This window comes from Botryllus schlosseri, chromosome 13 (assembly GCF_051294905.1).
Source record: "Botryllus schlosseri isolate E-star chromosome 13, Bs_hap1, whole genome shotgun sequence".
In the NCBI taxonomy this organism is placed as follows: Eukaryota; Metazoa; Chordata; class Ascidiacea; order Stolidobranchia; family Styelidae; genus Botryllus; species Botryllus schlosseri.
Genome location: NC_137248.1, coordinates 15,252,945 through 15,276,374, shown reverse-complemented (window position 1 = coordinate 15,276,374; position 23,430 = coordinate 15,252,945). Strand labels below are relative to the sequence as shown.

The 23,430-nt window shown below is 42.0% G+C and overlaps 1 protein-coding gene across 1 annotated transcript; it reads left to right on the top strand.

Moving 5' to 3' along the window:
* The first annotated feature begins 9,382 nt into the window (after positions 1-9,382).
* LOC145454062 (uncharacterized) lies at positions 9,383-12,632 on the top strand. The gene has a single exon (XM_080332048.1). The coding sequence runs from the start codon at positions 9,641-9,643 to the stop codon at positions 11,399-11,401; it is 1,761 nt and encodes a 586-aa protein (XP_080188174.1). The 5' UTR covers positions 9,383-9,640; the 3' UTR covers positions 11,402-12,632.
* Positions 12,633-23,430: the final 10,798 nt, after the last annotated feature.

The following is a 23,430-nucleotide window of genomic DNA, read 5'->3' as shown; positions in this document are numbered from 1 at the left end:
ACGGCTCGCTTACGATATATATATCTCCAGCTGTTGATTTTTACTGCTTCGTTGTGGAAACCGCAATGTTTTATTTGACAAGTAGAAAATGTCAAATCTTTGTCCGGTGTACGTACTAACTGGATAGGCCCACTGCTCGCCAAGCAGCAACGGTCAAACTGCGTTTAACTAAGCATAAGCATAACCAAACATCAACACATAAGTTACTATTTTAAACTATAGACAAAGCGGAGATAAATTATACTGCTGCGAGGTAGTGGCGTGTGGAACGCTTTGATAACCTGATATATACCACGGCGGGTGTTCTTACAATCAGACTAATGGACGACGTAGGTACATCGAATATTTATTAACTGTGGATACTTCTTACACAATGACGTGCAAAGCTAATAGGCTGCTTTTGGCGTAATAATGAGCAGTGGCGTTTGAAAATCAGACGTTTGTGCTGTCACGAACCTGGTATAACATCTTTTCCTTGTTCACGAATGTTCAGTTTATGTCATAGTCCTTGTACAAATAAAAAGTAATCGTTCTTTCACAGAGAAATCGATTAGATATGGGAAGTAGTCGATTATGATTACGATTACTTCGGAATTTTTTCGAATGTAATCGATTGCGATTACGATTACTTGAAAATGCTGTAATCGTCGTAATCGATTACGATTACTAATCACGATTACCCCATGTCTGATTAAGAGCGAAATACACTATATGTAGGTTGTCAGCGAATGATGCTTATTCAACTAATCAATGAAATTGATATCGTCAGTGTTGGGATCAAGTCACAACCTTCGAGTCACGAGCCATCTCGAGTCATTGCACATTTTGACTCGAGTCAAGTCTAGTCAATCGATTTTCCCATGTGACTCGAGTCAAGTCAAGTCACTCTTTCTTTTTGGAGGTGACTCGATTCAAGTCAAGTCAAGTCACGAGTCAAGTCACAATTCAGGTCAAATTGAATTTTCGAAGTATTAGTGATGATGCAAAGTCACTACATTTTGCTAACTGAGTGAAAGACAGAATAATTGACCATTTATTTTGAATCAAATAACGAATGTAAAGGGGAATATACATGCAAAAGATGTTGTATCGCTCACGCACCCTTAAAACTGCAAATAAAATACACGAGTAGCTGCGTAGCTACAAGCTACAGTCTGTTATTATCAACCAAAATATAGGATCGAATTAGAAACCTCTACAAGTTGGAACAAATTGATATGGTACAGTAGGCTACACTACTCATCTACACATCCGCGAGAAACGTATAAAATTTAAGTTGGTTTGAATTAAATTATATAAGAGGGTTGGTAAAAGTGAGCACTACGCAATGTATGAACTGAGCCGTCCAAGAAACAAAGATACATTGCTATTTTGGATTAATCTACTCCTACTACGACAACGTAAGCTGTGATTGTTTCGTTTGCGGTCAATTTACAATCAGTTATTGTCTGAATGGTTGCCCTCGCAAGTGAAAATGATATCAGCTAGGGATGGTGTGAACCTCTGAAAGGTTCAGGTTGGTGTGAACGCGAACCTTTTTGAAAGGTTCTGTGTGAACGCGAACGTAAACCTCATGACGTCACGTGACGTCATATGGCTAATTCCAAACCTATCTTTCAATGAAGTGATAGCCTAGCGACGACTCGACCCACATGATGCCATAATGCTGAAGTACATATCGGCGTTTTAAACGTCGCTAGATGTATCAACTGAGGCAATCAAATGATAAAATACTTCCATAAAATCAATATCATCCGTCGCTTTGCCAACAATTTCGACAAGGACTTGCCAGGGAATATAGGCTTACGCCTTAACGATCTTGGCCAGACCGGACAATGTATTCGGCGTCTGAGTATTGCCACATTGATATTGAGCAGAGTGTAAAACAGGTTTCTCTACTTGCTACCGATATTAGGCTACCCCGCAAGTTATACAGCTGTAGTCAACACCTCAATCGAACGGCTTTGGTTTTAATGATGCTGTAAACATATGAAGCCAAGATTGACCCCGTACACCTGCTAGATTTGTTACATCAAGAAACTATATCAATCTCATTGATTGGTTGAATAAATATCATTCGTTGACTACATGTAGTATATTTCGCTCGTGATGTTGCGTGATTGCGGGTCAAGCTCACAGCAGAGCGTCACTAAATATTCACAAACGGAAAGCTGGATATTTCGAGCAAACTTTTGTAACGAAACAGGTAAAATTTTTGAGATTGTTAAGCTGCATGCTCGTTTTGCGTTGATTTTTCATGCTGCCAGCGCCATGCATAGAGTGGCCCGCAGTCGAAATGCAATAAATTCGAACCAAAGATGCCATGAAGTGAAAATTGTAATATATGAAAAAAGGTTCACAGTGCAGAACCTACCAAGGTTCTGTTGTGAACGCGAACCTCTAAATTTCCGGGGTTCACACACAGAACGCGAACGTGAACCTCACGTTCACACCATCCCTAATATCAGCGTATCGCGAACAACCGAACATAGGCTACATAAGATTGGGTGATTTAATTTAGATCGTTGACTTGAAATTGACTCGTAAATTTTGCTCCGAGTCACGAGTCAATTGACATTTTTGAAGCGCCGAGTCAAGTCAAGTCCAGTCATACCAAAAAGTTGACTCGAATCTGACTCGAGTTAAGTCATGAATCGAGTCATCCCAACACTGGATATCGTTTTCTGATGTAAAACATCTAGCAGGCGTACGGGGTCAATCTGGAGTTCGTATGTTTATTGTATCATAAAAACCAAATCAGTTCGATTGGAGTGTTGGCTACTGCTGCATAACTTGTTAAAGGAGTAATATCGGTAGCAAGTACAGAAACCCATGTAACACATTGCTCATTATCAACGTAGCAATAATCAGACGGCGAATACACTGTCCGGTCTGGCCTTTAGCGTCAAGGCGTAAGCTTATATTCCCTTGCAAGTCCTCGTCGTAATTGTTGGCAAAGCGACGGAAGTTATTGATTTTATGGAATTATTATATCATTTGATTACAACAGTTGATAACTTTTGCGACGTTTAAAACGTCAATATGTACTTGAGCATTGTGGCGTTATGTAGCCCGAGTCGGTACTAGGTTGGCTATCGTGTACATTATTATGGGCTATCATTTCACTGAAATGTGTAGCGCTGGAATTAGCAATATGACGTCACGCGACGTCATGAGGTTCACGTTCGCATTCACACGAACCTGATTCTTTCAGAGGTTCACACCATCCCTAATAAATACTCTACAAGTGTAACCTATGTCATCAGCTCTTATGAGGAATATCTCCCTCATATTGTTCTGCGGTGTAGTGCAAGGCAACGTAAATGTAGTCCGAGTCAAATAAAAGTAGAACAAGGCAAACGCAAAGTTGTCACCGACATATGTGTGAAAGGACTTTCTTTCTTTCAAAGTACGTAATAGTAGCTTCAAAGTTGCATTTGTTCTTTCATTCCCTGCTTTGTCTTACGGATTTGATTTGGGCAGTATTGTTTGTCGTCCACACAACATATGTATCGCATGGCATTGCGCTCCATAATATTCTTTATCATCTAGCCCACGGTTGCTCGAAAGACGGCCAGCTCTGCCCTTCGTAACTTTTGCATTAGTATAGCTTAGCCTGTAATAGCCAACTTGTGTGTACGAAAGTGAATATGACACATCATTGGAGGTGTCACCATGTTTCGAAAGCACAACGCAAAGGTTGGAAATAGATAGCAAATATTTTCAATCGTCATTCATCACGCAATTCGGGAGATATCCTCGCCAGATTTCAAGCGTGGGCGTAGTTTTATGTGTTCTGTGCAATCTGCATTGTGCATACACCTTACGTCGCGGTATATATGAAGCTGTGAGCTTGCGGATTTTTTAGTGCTAGGGCGTCTTCAATCAAGAGTGGTTATGTTTCGGCGTGGACACACGTGATGGCCTGAACGCTAGAAAAAATTTGATAATATGGATTATAAGTGGCCAACATGTATTGCCTAAATTATTTTCTCCGCTGTATAACTCGCGAAAATAGCATGGATAAGTCGATTCGCACCACGCAGCATAGTGGATACGAAAGGAATTCAACTTTTTAAGTATGAATACTAGGAGGTAATGATTTGGTAATTTTTCTGGTTCAATTGCTACGCCAACAGGCTGTGGGTCCGGTATCTCGGTACAAACCAAACTTTGTGCCTAAAGATTAATGCATGTTTTTGTCGCTAGCAGTACTACGCCGGTAAATAACCGATGTGGCCAATACTATCACTTTCGGTCTAGGACGTTTTACGTATTGCTAAATATTTGTCTAAAATTTATATAGTTATCATGCGCATTCCTGACTTATTTCTTAACACCATTGACACCTGTACATTTTCCATTGATCCCAAACGTAGATAAGGCTCTGTTGCTTCTATACATGGATTCCAAGATGAATGATCAAGCGGTGATGACGCAGTAACAGCGGGTCGGCTATGAAGCTCACCCTTCCTTTTCACCGCAATACCAACACGTGACAGATCCAAACCAGGCGTCAGTGCTATAAATGCCAAGTAATCAGCATTTTGTTGTTGAGAATCAACCGAGGATTCAGGTCAGGATCCCTTCATGTACCGACATTGGGCATTTTAAACTCAGTGTCCCGACAGCCAGCAGGGAATTTCAACGACTTTGCTCCGCGACATAGGCCTATACTGCAAATATCATGTATTTATTTGAATCGAACCATATTCAATCTAGACTAAAATATATGTGAATAGATATTTCGCCCGACGTGCGATAAGGAATCTTAACTTTAATATGGATACCACTGCTCTCGATCCTTATTTCTTAAATACAACATTACTACACCTACATGTCATGCAAAAAAAACTATTGCATTTGAGTTAGTATAATCCAATAAACGATTAATCATATGGATGATACAATTTTGTAGATCAGGGGTGTCAAACTCAACTTGCGTCGATGGGCCGGATGCCAACCTTCAGGGCACTCGCGGGCCGGACCAGTCAAATGATACGAAAATGTTACCTCAAAATCAATGCCCTTGTTTTTCGCGCGAATACTCGATTAACATAATAATATATTACGGTGTAACACGGACCATAGGGTATATTATATCAACTAATTCATTCGATGATTGGCCGGTTGAATAGTTATATAAACTGCTAGAACAGTGGATTTACCAACGATTTACGTTGTCATACTGCTATGATTGCTTTGTTTTAGTCGTAATCTAACAATATAGTCCTGTATGCAGTGGGAGCAATACAAGCGATTTAACCGTCAACGCTGACGTTGAAATTTTGTTCATTATTAATATATCGCGATTCGAGTGACTCTGGAGACCTAGGAGCTGTTAAGTGATAAAAGGAGTTGGACCACAGATATTTCAATTATATTTTTGTAAAATGATTATATTCCACATGTACGGTTTCTAACTAACGTTTTCACTTCTGCGAATAAATTGGGTCCATTTTTCCATAAAATTTGTGAGCTCTCAGTGCATTTTTTCCCCTTCTCGTAATTGGGTGCCAGGGCCAGCGACCTGTTGCTGATGGTGATTACAGTGTAACCACCAGGCCACTGTTGGGCGGTTATAATAAAGCCTAAGAACAATGAACATATTCTCGACATTTGATGTCTTTGGAGATTATTTAATGAAAGTCTTTTGTACTAAAAATGTGAACAATTGTTAGAAATGAGCTGGATAATACAGCCATTTATCAGAATCACGTCGCGGGCCGGATGCGGCGCGGAGGCTATATGTTTAACGCCCTGGTGTAGATAAATGTGCTGATAGGCGCCGACTTTTATTTCTGCATGGGGTGGCGGCAGGCACGTAGCCAGGGGGGTGTCGAAACCCCCACCTTTTGAAATGACCATTCTGACGCTAATATTCAGTTGCAATTCAACAAGCCTTGTTATCAGTGTTACGCGGGGCCAATTAGCGAGATTATTCTGTGCACGCATATCGCATCACACAATGTAACGCGACACGATCTCCCGCTGAGATGATTGCGAAAGTAGGTCATTGATTGTCGCGCACTCGGCATTCGTCGCAGGATTGAGCAGTAACACGGCGCGACAATTCTGGAACACGAAAAACAGGCAAGAATGATGATTACAAACGCGCGCGGACAATCAGTAATTATCCCTTACCGCCAACGCAATGGATTTTTACTTAGTATTAAGTAGCTCACATCGCGACAATTGCTCATTCTCGCGGTGAGCTTCGTCGAGGACGGACGTGCAGCAATCAAGGAGATTAGCATCCTCGCGAACACGAAGGAGATTGGTCTGGGAGACTTCGTATCAGGTGTGGTCGTTCTATTTTTGTCTTGCTTGTATATGTATAGTAATACTGCAGTAGATAGGGAGCCTTAATGTCAGGAAAAAACGGGGCGCATAAGCGCTCCGCTGAAGAGGAACTCTCTGGTCCTGCTTCTAAAGAGGCTGCATCTAGTAATTCGGTCGGTGGAAATCAATCGGTCATAGTGACAGGTTTGACTAAACAGCTTCGCTCTTATAATCCTATTCTTGTCAACAAAGGCCTTCATCAAGTACTAGGTGGTGCATATAAGGAGGTCAGGATACTTCCATCCGGAGATTTGAGCGTATTGTGTAACAACTACGACCAGGTGACAAGACTTTTGGCTTGCAATAACCTTGGCACTGCGGCAAAACCAATAGAAGTCAAAACTGAATTATACAAGACGAAAACCCCAGAAGTACGTGCTGTCATAACTGATGTACCTCTAGACTTATCCGATAACGATATTAAAGAGGAACTATCTAACCAAAATGTTGTATTTGTTCGTCGGTTCTCATACAAATCAAATGGTGATACAGTACCGAGTCGATCCGTTTTGATCTGTTTCGCGTCAACAATCATTCCTACCGTGGTCAAAATCGGGTTCATGCTCTTTCGTACCAGGACATACAACCCGCCGCCTTTAAGATGTTTCAATTGTAATCGGTTTGGTCACAGATCAAAATTTTGCCGAAGTGCTTACAGATGTACCAAGTGTGGAGATCGTCATAATTACAAAGATTGTACTAATATACCTAGGTGCGTCAACTGTGGTGAACCTCATTCTGCGGGCTACGGAGGTTGTAAGCGATACAGACAGGAAAGTCAGATCAACGCGCTAGCAGCTAATCAAGGAATCAATTATTGGGAAGCCAGAAAACAGATCATGCAAAACTCGGCACCTCCTGATGTAAGGTCGTATAACGAATTCCCAGTCTTGGCACCTTCGCCGACATATATTCATCCGCAAATGAACATTCCGACACGCAACGCTAACGTAACGCCGGACAGTAACACTTTCGTGTCCCAATTAGGACACAGCCAGGTCACGACAACTCCTTCACAATCCAACAGCAATCCAGAACAAATCACAATAGCCACATCAGATTTCTTACTATTTATTGGAGAAGTTATAAAAAACGCATTGATGTGTGTGACGGAAAAGAGACAAATCGACATCGAAGCAATCGTAACACAGTCTGCAAAATCAAAACTAGGCGTTTCCATACTCAACTCTTCCAATGCCGTCGCTGAACGACACGCGAACGAAGTTGACTCAGCAGTTACCACCATCACGACTGCAGTAGAAAATACTTCACCCATGAACCTAACACATCGTGAAATCGGGATGGACCTAACGCAACGAGACTTTACCCACCAAAATTCGAAAAGTTGAAAATCATGCAATGGAACTGCCGCGGGATTTACCGAAAATTGAACGAGCTGAAAAAATATGTTTTAGACATGCCTGCGAAACCAGATCTGATTGCCCTGCAGGAGACGCATCTTATCACTAAATATTCACCGAAAATTCACGGATACACCCTATTAAGAAAAGATCGAAACATACACGGCGGTGGCATATGCTTTTTTATTAGAAACGGTATACCTTACGTTGAATTACCAATAGAACAGATAAGCCCAATGGAGGCACAAGCGCTCAACATCCAAGGTCTAACAATCATGAACGTCTATATCCCTCCGAATAGGAACATCTCTCGCTCGTTGATGCATAGATGCTTCAACTACCTCGGTTCCAAATTTATATTAGTCGGGGATTTCAATGCCCACCATCCTCTCTGGGGAAGCAACTCTATGAACACGTGTGGAAGACATCTCCATTACTTCATCGATATCAACGATATGGTCGTGTTAAACACAACGTCGCCAACTAGAATAGACCTATCTCTTCCGAACCCGGGTCGCACCTCAGTATTGGATCTAGTCATGACCTCAAAATGCCTGGCGGCGAAAGTAACTACCGAAGTCACGGAAAATCTATTTGGCAGCGACCATTACGTGATCTTGAGTCATCTTGATCACGCGATCAGCGTTGCAGATGATTTCCACAGGTCTTGGTCGCTGAAGAAAGCAAATTGGGACAATTTCAGTCAAATGTGTGAACAAATGTTGATCTCCGAAAGAGAAGAGCCCCCAACTTCGATTGAAGCACTTTCGCGATCCATAATAGCAGCAGCAAACGCTAGCATCCCGCTAACCAAACCCTTTAGAAAACCAAGCGTTCCCTGGTGGAACTCGGAGTGCTGTAAAGCAGTCAGGCTAAAACGGGCAGCGTTCCTTAAAATGAAGCGTACATTCGATATTCACGATGTCGTAAACTTCAAACGTCGCCGCGCCGCCACTAGAAAGACCATCCAAATCGCCAAAAGAAACTATTGGCAGTCGTTTTGCAGCTCACTCGATCGAACCGCTAGTGTATCAAAGATCTGGCACGTTATTCGAGCGATGACAGGAAATCGGACTTGGAACAACATCAACTCACTCAAATGCGGTCGTGATGTAGCTACTGACAGGAAACAAATAGCTAACGAGCTCGCTAGTCACTTTGCCTCAGTTAGTGGAAATCGACATTTGGAAGAGTCGTTTAAGACCAGACGAGCAACGTTCGAATCTGAGAATCTACCATCGATTCTACAAGAAACTACGCATAACAATGAATTTAATTCGCCCTTCTCAATGGAGGAACTAATGAGGGTTGTGCGTCAGCGAAAGGGTGCTGCACCCGGAAGTGATAAAATCTGTCACGCAATGATAAAGCATCTTTCTCCACCGTGCATGCGTATACTGTTGCAAGCACTGAACAACATTTGGTCTGATGGAGAGTGTCCACCATCATGGAAGCACTCCTTAGTGGTCCCGATACTAAAAAAAGGCAAAATAGCGACCGAAGCAGCCTCGTATAGACCTATCTCACTTACAAGCGATATGTGCAAAATTATGGAACGCTTGATATGCAATCGGTTATGGTGGTGGCTGGAAACTAACAACCTCCTGCACCCTGCCCAGTGCGGCTTTCGACCCCGCAGATCGACCAGAGACTGCATTATCTCTTTACATGGTGAAGTTTATAAGGCCGTTTCGAACAAGAGATATACCCTAGCGGTATTTTTAGATTTGGAAAAAGCCTATGACAGGGTATGGCAGGGAGCAATAGTGTATAAACTCCATAGTCTTGGTATTCGCGGTAGTTCGTTACGTTGGTTGAACTCCTTCCTTAAACATCGCTCATTTCAAGTCAGAAATTTAGGTCAGCTGTCTGATACTTTCCATACGACAAATGGCACACCACAAGGAAGTATTTTAAGCCCAGTTTTGTTTGCAATTATGATGAATGACTTACCCGTAGAAGCCACTTGTCATGTCAACCTATACGCAGACGATATATGTATTTACGATTCAAACTTGAATGCGTTGGACCTCCAGCAAAATATACAGCACTCCTTGAATAAGGTTGCTAATTGGTGTAAAAAGTGGGGATTGAAAATAAACTTGAGCAAATCGGCTGCCATGCTATTCACGAGACGGCGCAAGCCCGCAAATTTTGAGCTATCTCTCGATGGGTCGCGGATCCCGTTCGAAAGAGAATTCCGGTATCTTGGCATCACGTTTGATTCTAGACTTACCTATCGGCAACACTCCCGTCAAGTAGCTGAAAAATGTAGCAAGCGCCTGAATATTCTACGGTGTCTGCGAGGCACATCCTGGGGTGCGTCTACGTCATGCATGATATTACTTTATAGAGCCATTATTCGCTCCATAATGGAATATGGATTCGAGGCATATTTTATAGCACCGAAGTATGTCAGTCAAACCATACAGAAGATACAAAACTCTGCCCTAAGGCTCTGTAGTGGGGCAATGATTAGCACCCCAACGATCGCGCTACAGACTTTTTGTAACGAATTACCGATACATCTCCGGCACCTGCAAGCATGCGCCGCATACCGGTGCACAATATTGTGCCAACCTAGACACCATTGCTTATCGGTAACACAACACTCCTGGCACGAAATTTTTCCAGACTCGGAAAATTTCAAGACTTTCAATATGATATCTAATATAGACCCGCTCAGAAACATAAAACTCACCCGAATTCAACCCGCTTCTGTGCCCCCATGGATTCCTTTGAAAATTTCAGTAGACCTAAGTCTTGGCTCTAAGACCTTGAACATTGAACACCCCGATGCGATCAGAATTGAGTGCGAGGAGTATATGTCTACCCGCTACAATCATCATTTGGCTATATATACTGACGGTTCAAAAACTGACCAGGGATGCGGTGCCAGTTACTACATCCCAACTCTTGGTGTCTCTTTCAATCTTTCCTTGAGTAGTTTAAAAAGTGTGTACTCTGCAGAGCTTATCGCCATCAAGGAAAGCCTGTTGTGGGTATGCAATAACTGCCCATCAAACTCAAATATTGCCATTTTTACAGACAGTCAAAGTGCGACCAAAGCCATCGAACAAAGACTCAACGAAGGCAACATGGTTATCGATGACATCATCCAGTGTATTGCTCGCCTCTCGTCAAGCGGCAGCCGCACAACAATTATATGGATCCCGGCTCACAAAGGAATAGTAAACAACGAAGTGGCGGATAGGCTTGCTAAAGCTGCAGCGAACATTGTCAACAATGGGATGGAAGAGATTTCGCTGACGCTTAGCGAATGCAAATCCATGATATCAGACTTCTGTCGCACAAAATGGAAAAAGGAGATACGGGATCAGGAATCAAGCTCCAGATATGTTCGCCTGGTGAATTTGGTCGGTGCAACCTCCCAGCTACACGAACTGACTCAGCGTGAAAACTCTATCCTTATTCGGCTTCAAACAGGTCACTGTCGACTAAATGCACACCTGCACCGAATTGGCCAGCATGACAGTGGTCTCTGTGAACGATGCCACGTGCCCGAAACGTTAGAACACTTCATATTTACATGCACGCGTTACCGATCACAAAGAGGTTACCTACTCGGTAGGTGTAATCTACAACAACTTCCAACGGACCTTCACGTACTACTGAACAATCCTATAATGGTACATCCAATAATAGATTATGTGATATTGACCGGAAGGGGAATATAACTCCCAATCAACCCTCCCACTCAGGCCTGGCGCACAAAGCCCTAGTTGCTGAGCGCCATAATAACCCATACCCACCCACCCATCGCGACAATTGGTTTCTGATTAAAACATCGATTTTGACGGCATTGCTGCATTTCCCGATTTTCGTTCGCAAAGCATAATTGGATTAATATTATGGGCACTGGAATAAATTCCAACTAGCAGGCACACACAATAAAACACTGTTCAACTTTGCGCTGCGAGAATATGTATCACAAAAATGGTTCACAAAATATTTTAAACGCGGCTTGCGTCCCTCATCGATGCAAATAATGCACTTTAATTTGTAGAAGGTGAACGTATATTTGGTCGTCAAATCGCGATAGGAGATGTTGTTTCTCAGAGCGCGGGATGAAATCTACGTTTCTAGTGATGAGGTCGAATTTGTACATCTAATAAGGATCGTCAGTTTGCTGAAATCAGCATCAGTACGCTGTGCGAAATACATGGTAGTGATCAATTTTATCGGACTGTAGGCTACAATCGACCGGCAAGGTTGCGCTGATAACGAAATTGCAGACATCCCGCAAACCTTCAATAATTACAATTACAGGGTGCACTAGTCATACCTAAATACCCAGATTCGGCAATGACAACGAGCACAATTTGTTCAGACGCGGGCATAAGTTTTAATCAAAAAGATACATAGACACTAACAATATTGCACTCAGAGATTGTTACTGCTTGGCGAAACTGATTCTGCAGACGGTAGTTGGCCTGCATGCGGAGGCGCTAAATCATGCCACCGCTGATGGTATAGGGTTACCATACGTCCTCTTTTAAGAGGATTTGTCCTCTTTTTTGACTTTTTTGAAAGTGTCCTTGGAGGACGCCCTTTTGTCCTCTTTTTTGAAAATTTAGGTCAGTTTAAGAGCAAATTGCGAGTGATATGCCGTAAATTAGCACAGAACTGACGCTCCGGCGGGTATTTCGGAGTGAAAAACGGTTATTTTAGGTCTGGGCGGAATAATGACCTTTTTTTTCTAGTCATCCACCTAGCAATGCGGGAAGTAAAACGGTATTTTGAGCTCTGAGCGACTTTTTTTTTTTTTTTTCAGTCAACCGATCACAAAGTGGGAAAAATTCACCGGTTTTTGAGAATTCTTCTCCGGTTTTGCAAGTCTCAAATTTCTGAAAAAGTGTCCTCTTTTTAGATTTCCAAAATATGGTAAGCCTATGATAGTACCAATGAGACACAGAGGTGGTCAGTAACGAAGTACTTCTACTTTTTCGAAGTACTCAAGTAGTTTTCCTCTACTTCTGCTACTTACTCAAGTAGATCTGATTTTCTTTACTTCTACTTCTACTTCGTAATATTTTGTGATCTACTTACTTACTTTTCGCTATTTTCAGTTTGTCAAGTAGAAGTAGTTTATTACTCCAATCAGGAATATACCCTGACGATTTTCGAGGCTGTTTTAACGGAGTATCAACATTTAATTTTCATAAAAGTTGGGTAAAGTCCAGAATTTTCCTCGCGCCTCGTGCGCAGTGGATACGAAGTGATCAGTATGATTTCACGAAAGTGTCGATGAATATAATTTAGGTAGCGGTTTGGCGTGGTTCCGTTCACACCACATTGTCGCCCTTCCCCAATATATGAAATAATTCATCTCATTATATATGGCTCAGCATAACGTTTGAATCTGATGCTTCGCAATCTAGCATTTATTTGTCATATCGTGATCTAGCATGTCCATGGCGTGTCCTAACCTGGAAAAGTGGACTCTGACTTTTTTTTTATAGTTTTAGAGCTGTTTTAGCATACCATCTTTGAAACTTTCTGGACTAAAGGCATGAATTACATGTTACGCTTTATAAGTAGTAGGCTATTTATGTTTCATTTTCAAGTCCAAGTATCATGTACTTTGAGTTATAATTAATATCAGTTCTTTTGTCTGGTTAACATACATGTTAAAGTATAAAGCAAGTGTAGTAATGCCTTTAATTTCCGGAAATAAAGCTACACAGTATGGCATTTTTACGGTCCACCATATTTTTTATTAACGTTTACTAATAGCGCAAGGTGTTTACACCGTATCCCACACAACTTCTCCGTATTGCTCTTCGACTGAACTACGGGCGTTATATAATATGGGAATGGCGCCATACCATGATATTTTCTAAAACGTGCTGTTCCAGAAAACGGAGGATTAGTATCGCATTTCCATATCAATACTAACATTTTCATCCCATGATGTGGACGAATGCTAATGCTATCGAAAATTGGATACCTGGGATGCTGGTATGCATCAATATGAATCAAGCTCGCCACCGTTCGCATAGCACAATTTGCACCTTTTTACAATCCATGTGAACGAATTACGACTGCTGTTTTCAAAACTACTTACTTACTTGAGTACTTTTAAAGTCAGTCAATTCTACTTCTACTTCAAGTAGTTTTAGGTTGCTTATGGAGAAAGTACTTCTACTCGTACTTGAGTAGATTTTTTCGTCGCTACTTCTACTTCTACTTGAGTAGCTTTCTTGATTACTTTGACCACCTCTGATTGAGACATCGATGACCCATTTCGCATACAAATGATTCTAGTTATTTTTCAGTACGCAGCATCGATAATACGAATTAGTGAATTGGCATTTGAAAAGGACCGGATTTCTAGTTTTAAATGAGAAACTCACTGGCTACTCACTAAAGGTTTTAATACCGACAACGCGCTGGTTATTCAGCCGGGATCTACGCCAGACGCAAGTCCCGATCAGCCAGTCGAATTTGATCGTGAAATGGTGCGATTTTAATTATCCAGGTGTTATTGCTGCAGGAGCATTATGGATGCGCATGCCGCAACCTTTTCAATAGAAATACAAACCCCGATGGTTTGAAATTCGATCCGCGACATAGTTGTGCCCGATAGAGTCCGTCTAGCAAGTAAGTTTATTGGAAGTTAAAAGGTTCCCGCTCAAACTAATCGAATAAATTCAGAATTTCCGCCATCTCTTGTTGCATCAATATTTGACAACATAGTTCAACGCCGTGCACTGCACAATGCACTGCACAGTGCTGTCAATAATAGATCAAACACTTATATAAGTGTCTTCGATGGAATACGAGTGTGTAAAGCAGACAAGAATTAGTAGCCTAGAGATGATAGCAAACGAGAAAGCGCGCATCTAATCAGTAATTCCTCAACTTGCGTATGGCACAATGGAGTTCCGAGTCTGACATCGCGACAATTTTTTGCAATTGAATATGCGCACTTAGCGCATGAATGACTTTCAATTCGCGGGCATACACAAACAACTGTCCTATTTCGCGGTCCAATCAAAAAGGCTATCACGATCCTAACTCAAGAATTACTTTGTAAACGAATATGCGTGCAAATACAATTTAATTGAGAGAAGTATAACGTGAATTCACTCGTCCTGTAGAGAGAGCTGGTGTTTCTCAGAGCACGCGAGTCGAAATCGACGTCGTAAACGAGGTCGCTTCAATTGCATGATTACTAATCACGGATTACAATTTATGTGGCCGTTAAGCACTAGTTAAAGCTGCGTATACAATTAGTCGCGCGCGTATCGGTTAATAGTAAACAGTTGACATTTACGCAATAATCACAGACTCGCTAATTGACAGCACAGACGGCGGGCGTTTAAGCATTTTGTATGGGGTGGCCGCCACCCCACAATTATGTCATGGGGTGGCTGCGCCACCCCGCCACCGCGTAACTCGGCGCCTATGAATGTGCATATAACTGCGGTAAGAGCATCTTCATTTGGGTTCACCACACGGGTCCCCCGTATCGTATATCAGTTGAATTTTGGACGCTTGTTCGTTAACCCTGTCTCTATGTCCATATCTTGCAAAACAATAAGAAAACTGCACTGCTTCATTTATCTATTCAAATATATAACATAATATAACAAAATCAGATTCTGCTCCCATTCACACCGTTCTGTTGATTTATAACTTCGCTGTAACCGCTATTCGAAGTGGCAACATAATTTTCCGATTCGATCTATATGCTGTATGCTTAATACCATAATAAGCATTATATATAGACGTATATCGAGAATACATGAATGACATCTCAATACAGGAGTCAGGAATTCCGAGGGTTCGTGGTCGCCTTTTGCCACCTGGGTAAGCCATGTAGATGGTATCAGATTTGCCTAAAATATATCGGTTATATCGATTGTAGATTAATTCTTACAAGTTAAAATTAAAATTGGCTAAGTGACGACTCTGTATGCATTGGGAAAGCAAATATCCATTAGCGGCCAATGAGTTCGGTCAACCCTAACGTTTATTTCGATACATTGAGTATGTCCTTAGCGGATGAAAATTACAAAATCTGACGATTACGAAACTGTTCCAAACCCTTATCATGAGTTCGTGAAAACGCTTATACACCTGCTATTGATCCGACTGTACGGCTATAAACATTTTCAAATATGGAGCAATTTTTATTTCATTCAGGTTGACGACAACCCAGTGCCGAATTACTTGTGTTGTCCATTTTCACCACGCTATGCTGTTGCCTCTGTTTTGGAATAGGAGTGGTTGTCTCTTCTACTCAGGTGAAAATATTTACTAAATTGTAGGGATAGTGTGAACCTCAGAAAGGTTCAGGTACGTGTGAACGTGGAACTTTTTGAAAGGTTCTGTGTGAATGCGAACGTGAACCACATGACGTCACGTGACGTCATATTGCTAATTGCAACCCTACATGTCAGTGAAATGATAATAGCATATATAAATCTACACGGTACCTAGCGACGACTCGGGCTACGTAATGCCACAATGCTGAAGTACATATTGACGTTTTGAACGTCGCCACATATATCAACTAGGGCAATCAAATTATGTAATGATCCAATAAAATCAATATTTTCCATCGCCTTGCCAACAATTTCGACGAGGAATTGCAAGGGAATATAAGCCTTTACGGTATAGGCCAGACCGGACAATGTACTCGGCGTCTGAGTATTGCTACATTGATATTGAGCAGAGTGTAAAATTGGTTTCTATGCTTGCTACCGATATTACCCCATTAACAGGTTATGCAGCAGTAGCCAACACCCCAATCGCATGGATTTGGTTTTTATGGCACAATAAACTTATCAAGTCAAGATTGATAGACCCCGTACGCCTGCTAGATTTTTTACATCAGACAAGCATATCAATTTCATTGGTTGCTTGCATAACCCTAGACTGCTCAGGTTGGGGTCAAATTGACCCCAGACCAGCAACAATGTGAGCCATATTTTTATGTGCGGTCGGATTGTTCTTGCCAGAGAAATGTAATCCTAAATGGTGTTGTACACTATCATTTGGAATAAAGCATTAGCTGATTATCGCCAATACCTCGCCGCAATGAGCTATAGATTGCGCATGGGTCAGATTTTGCAGGTATAGTGGGTATAGACTGCTCAGGTGGAGTCAAATTGACCCCAGACGAGCAAAAATGTTAGACATATTTTTATGTGCTGTCGGATTGTTCTTGCCCGACATGCATCGTTATAACGTCATGCAAGAGGTTATTAGACAGCTGTATCTAAAGACCACAAGATAACAATAAAAGGAGAACATGTTATGGAATCTAGTGTAGTGGTTCCGACCCTTTTTCTTCTTCATTCCCACCCACTCTCATCAATAGCCATGCATAACCTTTAAACGCCACCAAACTATCCGTTGGGATGGCTAGCATTCCGATTCACCTCTTTAATATTTGTGATATCACGATAAGGGGGCGCGGAAATTTCCACTATCAAGAAGGGCGGCGTATTTAAAAAAATTGAGAACCGCTGCTGTATGACAATGCTGTTCTCAAATCAACATTCTCTACGTCATTATCGGCAAGAAATTGCTTTGAAATAATATTGCTTAGTTCAAATACATTCTAAATACAATATATTCCATGTATAGGCCTATGTGAATAAATGGGCAAATAATGTATTGATTCATCAATCCGGCCCGCCAGGTACTTAATTTTCCTATTTCCGGCCCACCGACTGGAGAAGTTGCCCGCCCCTGGCCTAGACCTATATAAAAGTGACTCCGAAGCAGACACGGCCTTATGAGTCATCATCATCCATTGCCACTGCCTGGATCGTTATTGTTTTACCATAATCATTTATCTTCTGTAAAACAAACGAAGTTCTGTTTATTTTAATATGTCATAAGAACGATAACGATGCCGCACTCATCTCCGAATTAAGCGGAAAATAGGCCGAACCAACGGGAGTTTTTTTATGTGCTATTTTCACTTTTGTTCCACTCACGAGCATTTTGACCGGATCAATCAATTCTTTTTCTATATCATGCCTACCGCCTTGAGAAGATTTCCACCCCTACCCGAAGCAGTCGAATCGTCACCCTGGTCGAGAAACGTCACTGAACCAGACAGGCAATGTCATTATTATGAATGTTGTGATGGCGATTCATATCAGATGGCCCCCCTTTCATTCCATGCTATTATAAAAGACAATGATCGTAGTTTCATATATCCGGTGACTTTTTTCGCGGTTTTGGCAGACAGTGCTGAGCTACGGGTTGGGGTGCTAATAAGGCTGATATTTGTTATTAAGATTCCTAGTATGCCAACTTACGGCACGGCTCGATTTCGTTCCAGGCTTTTTGTGCGACACGGTTGGCGACGATGAAGAGCCTATCTATATCGGTTTATCTATGCTCCTCGTCGATATCTGATCTTTAGAAGTGTGTCTGACGAAAGCCTTGAACGAAAGCGGGCTGTATTAGATGCCGGGGGATAAGGAATTATAATATAAAAATATCGTCCTGGTAGGGATACCATATTTTGGAATCGGGAAAGGACGAAACTTTTTCAAAATTTTCAAACCGAGGAAAATCTTGAAAAAAATGGTAAATTTTTCCCACTTTGTGGTCGGTTGACAAGAAATAGGTCGTCATTTTCATTCGAACCGTGAATTCCTAATTTAGCGTCATTTATGCCCATTTTCACTCGAATCTATCCGCGATCTCAGCTCTTAAAACTGTAAAGGAGGACAAATTACCAGAAAAGAGGTCGTATGGTAACCCTGCGTTCTGGTGAACATCAAACGAAAATGTCGCAACACCGCGATTAATCAGAAATCACGGATTACGGGCCATCTGGCCTGCCGTAATGTTGATTGTTGAAACACGATGAAAATAAATCGATTTTCGTTCACAAATGCATCGGATCAAGACCGTAGACACCTAGCCTTGACGATGGAGAAGAATTTGTTGACTTTTATGGCGCTAATCGTGATATAAACCTAGGTCTTTGCACACCGTGGTGATTCGACAAATCAGCTCAGTGGTCAGGGCTTACTGGAGTCACCAGTAATTCATTAACGTATATTCGTGCTGTGTCACAGATTTTTCTATATTTACTTTTGAATACCATACAGGTAAATTCCATGAAGTTATCGGAGCCCTTTGCGGCGAAGCAGGAAACGAAAACCGCGCCAGCTCTCAATATAATTGGAATTGTCACTGGCTTCAGTATCGGCGTCATCTACGCGGTGATAACTTTTGCAGTGTTGAACCATTGAGATTCCGATGGAAATATGCTAATCTAGCGCTTCAGCAAATTCCCGCCACGATTTAATGTGTATATACCTATATTGTTACAGTATTCTCCAAACTAGCAAAGCATGAGTAGCACAGTAACAAAAATAATCAAAGGAAATGTATGCAAACAATGTTGCTGTTGGATATAGTGTCATTGCCGTCTAGAACTGGGTAAAACATTGGAATTCATCATCCAAGTTTGTCCTATCATGGAACAGGTTCCCTCTGCGTTCAATGTTGAGCGGAATGTCACACCAGCACACTGGTTTCCACAGTGAGGGAGTTGGAGAAACTAGGACCGAAAAATATGAAGGGGCGGATGAGAGACGGAAGTTTTCGAGCGTTTAGCCATTTATAGTCAAGCAACATTTCTCTGAGCTCGGCAACGCAGCCCGCACTACATTTACAGTGTTGTTGGTTTATATTTTCTCTGTATCGATGTGTTTTGTGTCATTTATCGTTTTCATTGCACGTGAGTCTACTAAAACGGACACTATTGGCTCGCAGATTTTGTACCATTAACCTGTCTGCTATGTATGACGATAATCCATACATTGGGTTTGAATTTCTTAAAAATGCCGTACCATTTCAAACATACAGTATCCTCTTAAAAACAATATATTGACAAAGATCTTCAAAATGTTCCAAATAGTGTATGTTAAAACATAAACTACTATCATCGTCACGTGAAAAATTATTTTAAGAGTGTGAACAGCGCATGGTTAAAAACATAATATGTAGGTTCTATCAGCGTATACACCCGCAACCAGGGCTTTGAAGCAGCCGTAAATTTGCATTGCTCCAGCTCCGGCTCCGAAGCTTTTTTCTATCACACATTAGCACCGGATTCAGCTCCGGAGCCGCATTATTACCACTGCTCCGGCTCCAGCTCCGGCTCTGAAAATTATCGAAGGTGCCTGTCTATATCAAGGGCGGGCAACCCGCGGCCTGCGGGCCGGATGTGGCCCACGAGAAGGTTTTGAGTAGCCCGCGAACTAATTTCCCATTATATTATCGAATTTATGTTATATTATCGAAATTGAATTGCTCAGATTTGTGAACTTGCAAAGCCAACCAAAAATAAGATTAGTATGGCCGCGACACTTGGGATGTTGATGACTAAAATATCAGTTCCGACGATTTGGCAGACCCCGGGTACGGTCATATTTTTAGTAAATCGTCGTACATTACAATAAACTAAAAAAGTAGCAAAATTTTTCTTCACGCTTCGCGTGTTTAATTTTGATACGATTTCCTTCTCTGTAGCTTACCCCCACCTGAAAATGAAATAACGCTTGATTTAGCCGATGAGTCTAACTATATTCGCAATTACGAGAGAAAGTATTTTCGATTTGCGCTAGCAGACAGATCGTCGCCGATGAAATGTAGGCACAAAATGATTGTCGTATATTAGCGGAAATCTTCGATATCGATATTTCCAGATGCCGAATATGATCATGTTCTTGCAAACTGAGCCAAACGGGTGGTTTGTTTCGTTTGGGGTATTCATGGTGTTTGTCGACTACTATGGTCATTTACACCAGGCCGATATTCTTCTTACTTTCCGTAACTGCCGACTTATAGCACGGCCCACCTCCGGGCTTTAGTAAGACACCACTGACGCGGATGAGGTAGCGAGGAGGAGCCTAGGTAAACCTCCAAAACTTAGGTATCGGAATTCGGAAGTCGACCTCGGTCGGACTCGAACCCGTACCCATTGGTGTTGCAGCCGCGGACTGCGCTACCTCGCCACTCCAAACGGGTGGTGTACACTATACAGTCGACCCGCAATCTACCCAAGTAATAATAATATTACCTTTGAAAATTTTACGCGCCTGGCGCGTCTAGTGGCCAACGCACTCATTCGTCCATTTCATGTGGCCCTTTAGCCGAAATGGTAGGCCACCCCTGGTCTATATAGATTACTAATTTACCCGTACGTTAATTACCTATAGTAATCTAAAGCAGTGCTCTTCAACCGGGGTTTTCGTACACCCTAGGGTGTACCACTCGGATGGGGTGTACAGGGGTGTACCAGATCCGAATTACAATAAGCCGATGGCTGTCTATTACAAAGGCGGGTGTATGCGTCAGTACAGGTTGACGCACAGGTAAATGAGCAATATGCTCTTCAACCGGGTGTTTCGTACACCTCAGGGTGGACCATAATTTTTGAAGTGTGTAGGCCTACCACTCGGATTACTACCCCATTATGATGAGCCGATGATACGATGACTATAGCTATCACAATAGATACGTTAGTTTACGCTTCAAAACAGATTGACTGGATGTGTAATATCGTACAATGTGATGTCATAAGCAAATGTTTCTCATCAGTTAACCGTTGGTAATGGATAAGGCTGGGCACAATGATTCGAGTACTCGAATCTGAATCGAGTATTAATTTTGATGATTCGAGTCGAATAGTAAAAGACGACGTTTTCGAGCACTGAAATTATACGCTCCCCACCACTGAAAGTCAGTTTATCAGCGAGAATTATAGTTTTGATACTAATTTTCACTGTTGAAGCCTTGAAACCTTGATTGGCCGTATCGTAGCATACGAAACATATAGTACAAAGTACAAATGTTACTGGAAATAGCACATTTCCGAAGTCATGATCATCCCACAACATTGTGACCAAGTGCAATTACATCGGTATGGTCGAAAAAATACCGAAGTATCTTTATTGTGAAGGATTGTGGTCGTATAAAAGGTAGGCTACATATTTAAACTTTGATATAATAATTATGTTATGACGTCATAATGCGTGATACTCGATTACTCGACTCGAGTCGAAGCGTATTACATGATTCAGAATCGAATCACTCCGGTACTCGATTTTGCCCAGCCCTAGTAATGGACTTATTACTTCCTTTTCGAGGGTTCCATACTATTACCGAAAGTGCTATTACCGAGATGGACATTACCGAGAATGCTAATACCGAGAATGGACATTACCGAGAACGGATATTACCGATTACCGAGAATAGCCAATGCCAAGAGTCTAGCTTAATGTAACGGACGTTGACGATAAATTTATACCTGAGAAGTGGTACCGAATGTGGTGACGTCGTTATGCACACACTCGACCTGTTCATATGCATAACATGCCTGTATTTCATGTATTGCCTTCTCGGTAATGTCCATTCCCGGTATTGTCCATTCTCGGTAATGTCCATTCTCGGTAATGACCGGACACCCTTTTCGAGTAGAGCACGGTGGAGTTAGCATGTGTTCAACTCGCGATATCTGTCTGATGATTCTCGAGGAAACCACCGCTACAGCTCAGACATTTTGAATTGGTGCTTTCTGCGGCAAGGTTATGAATAGCGCAGAATACATGCTTGCGCAGCCAGGGAGTCGAGTTTGCGAACCACTGCGTTAGATGGTGGTCCAGTAACCTGGAGCCCTGATTCATATTTAGCATTTACTATACTTTGCAGCCTTGCTCAAATGTTCATCCTTATTTCGGCTAGGCCAGGGGTGCTCAACCTGCGGACGTAAGACCTCATTCAGCCGCAAAACCATAATTTTGAGACCTTCTACACATATTTAAATTAGCGTGTGTTGGTGGCCGTCATTATGCAACCAATTAATTGTTGCTGGTTCGAGTCTCGGCTCAGCCATGTTTCTATGTGTCTGAGGTTTATCTAGGCTCCTCGTCGCTGTCGTAGCGTCTTGAAAAGCCTAGCTAGAAGAAGAGTGAGCCGAGCTCCAAAGTCGGCAGCAGAGTCCTGAAAGTGGACGCACGCTAGCGAGAGAGAATGAAGAGTGGGAGTGCGCGTGCAAGCGAAAGTCGTCCTCATTACCCAATGCAAAGGCACTAAACTTTAAGAAATGCACTGACGTGGCGCACAAATTCTAGCCATGCGATTATCGCCACTGTCATTGATGTATAACAGAAATATTATTAATAACAATACAAACAATCCTGGTTGTAGGCCAAGAAATACCAACATACATCTCTAAGTTGTTGTTGTTGTTGTTTTTATTAACGCATATAATTGGCGCTTGCAACTCGTGGTTATTTGCGCCCACACAGTAAATTTCATAATCGCATAATGGCATGTCTTCATGAACTTCAGTCTTTTATCGGCTCATTTGCTGCCTCCTTTCACGAGTTCGGCTCTCTCTTCGTCTGGGCTTTTCAATGCGCTGTATTACAGCGGGATCGGCGATGAGGAGCCCAGATAAACCTCCGACACATAGAAACATGGCAGAGCCGAGACTCGAACCATCGACCATCGATGTCGTGACTACAGTGTTTAACCAACTGCGCCACTTGCTTCCCTACATCTCTAAGTGATTAATAAAAACCGGAAGATGCATCATTAATATTGTGCCCAATATTTTCGAAGACACACTCCATCAGCTCTACGGGTTAATCTGATCACGTGAGCTGAGAATGAATAAACTTTTGACTATAATATGTGAAACTACCAACATTTACGA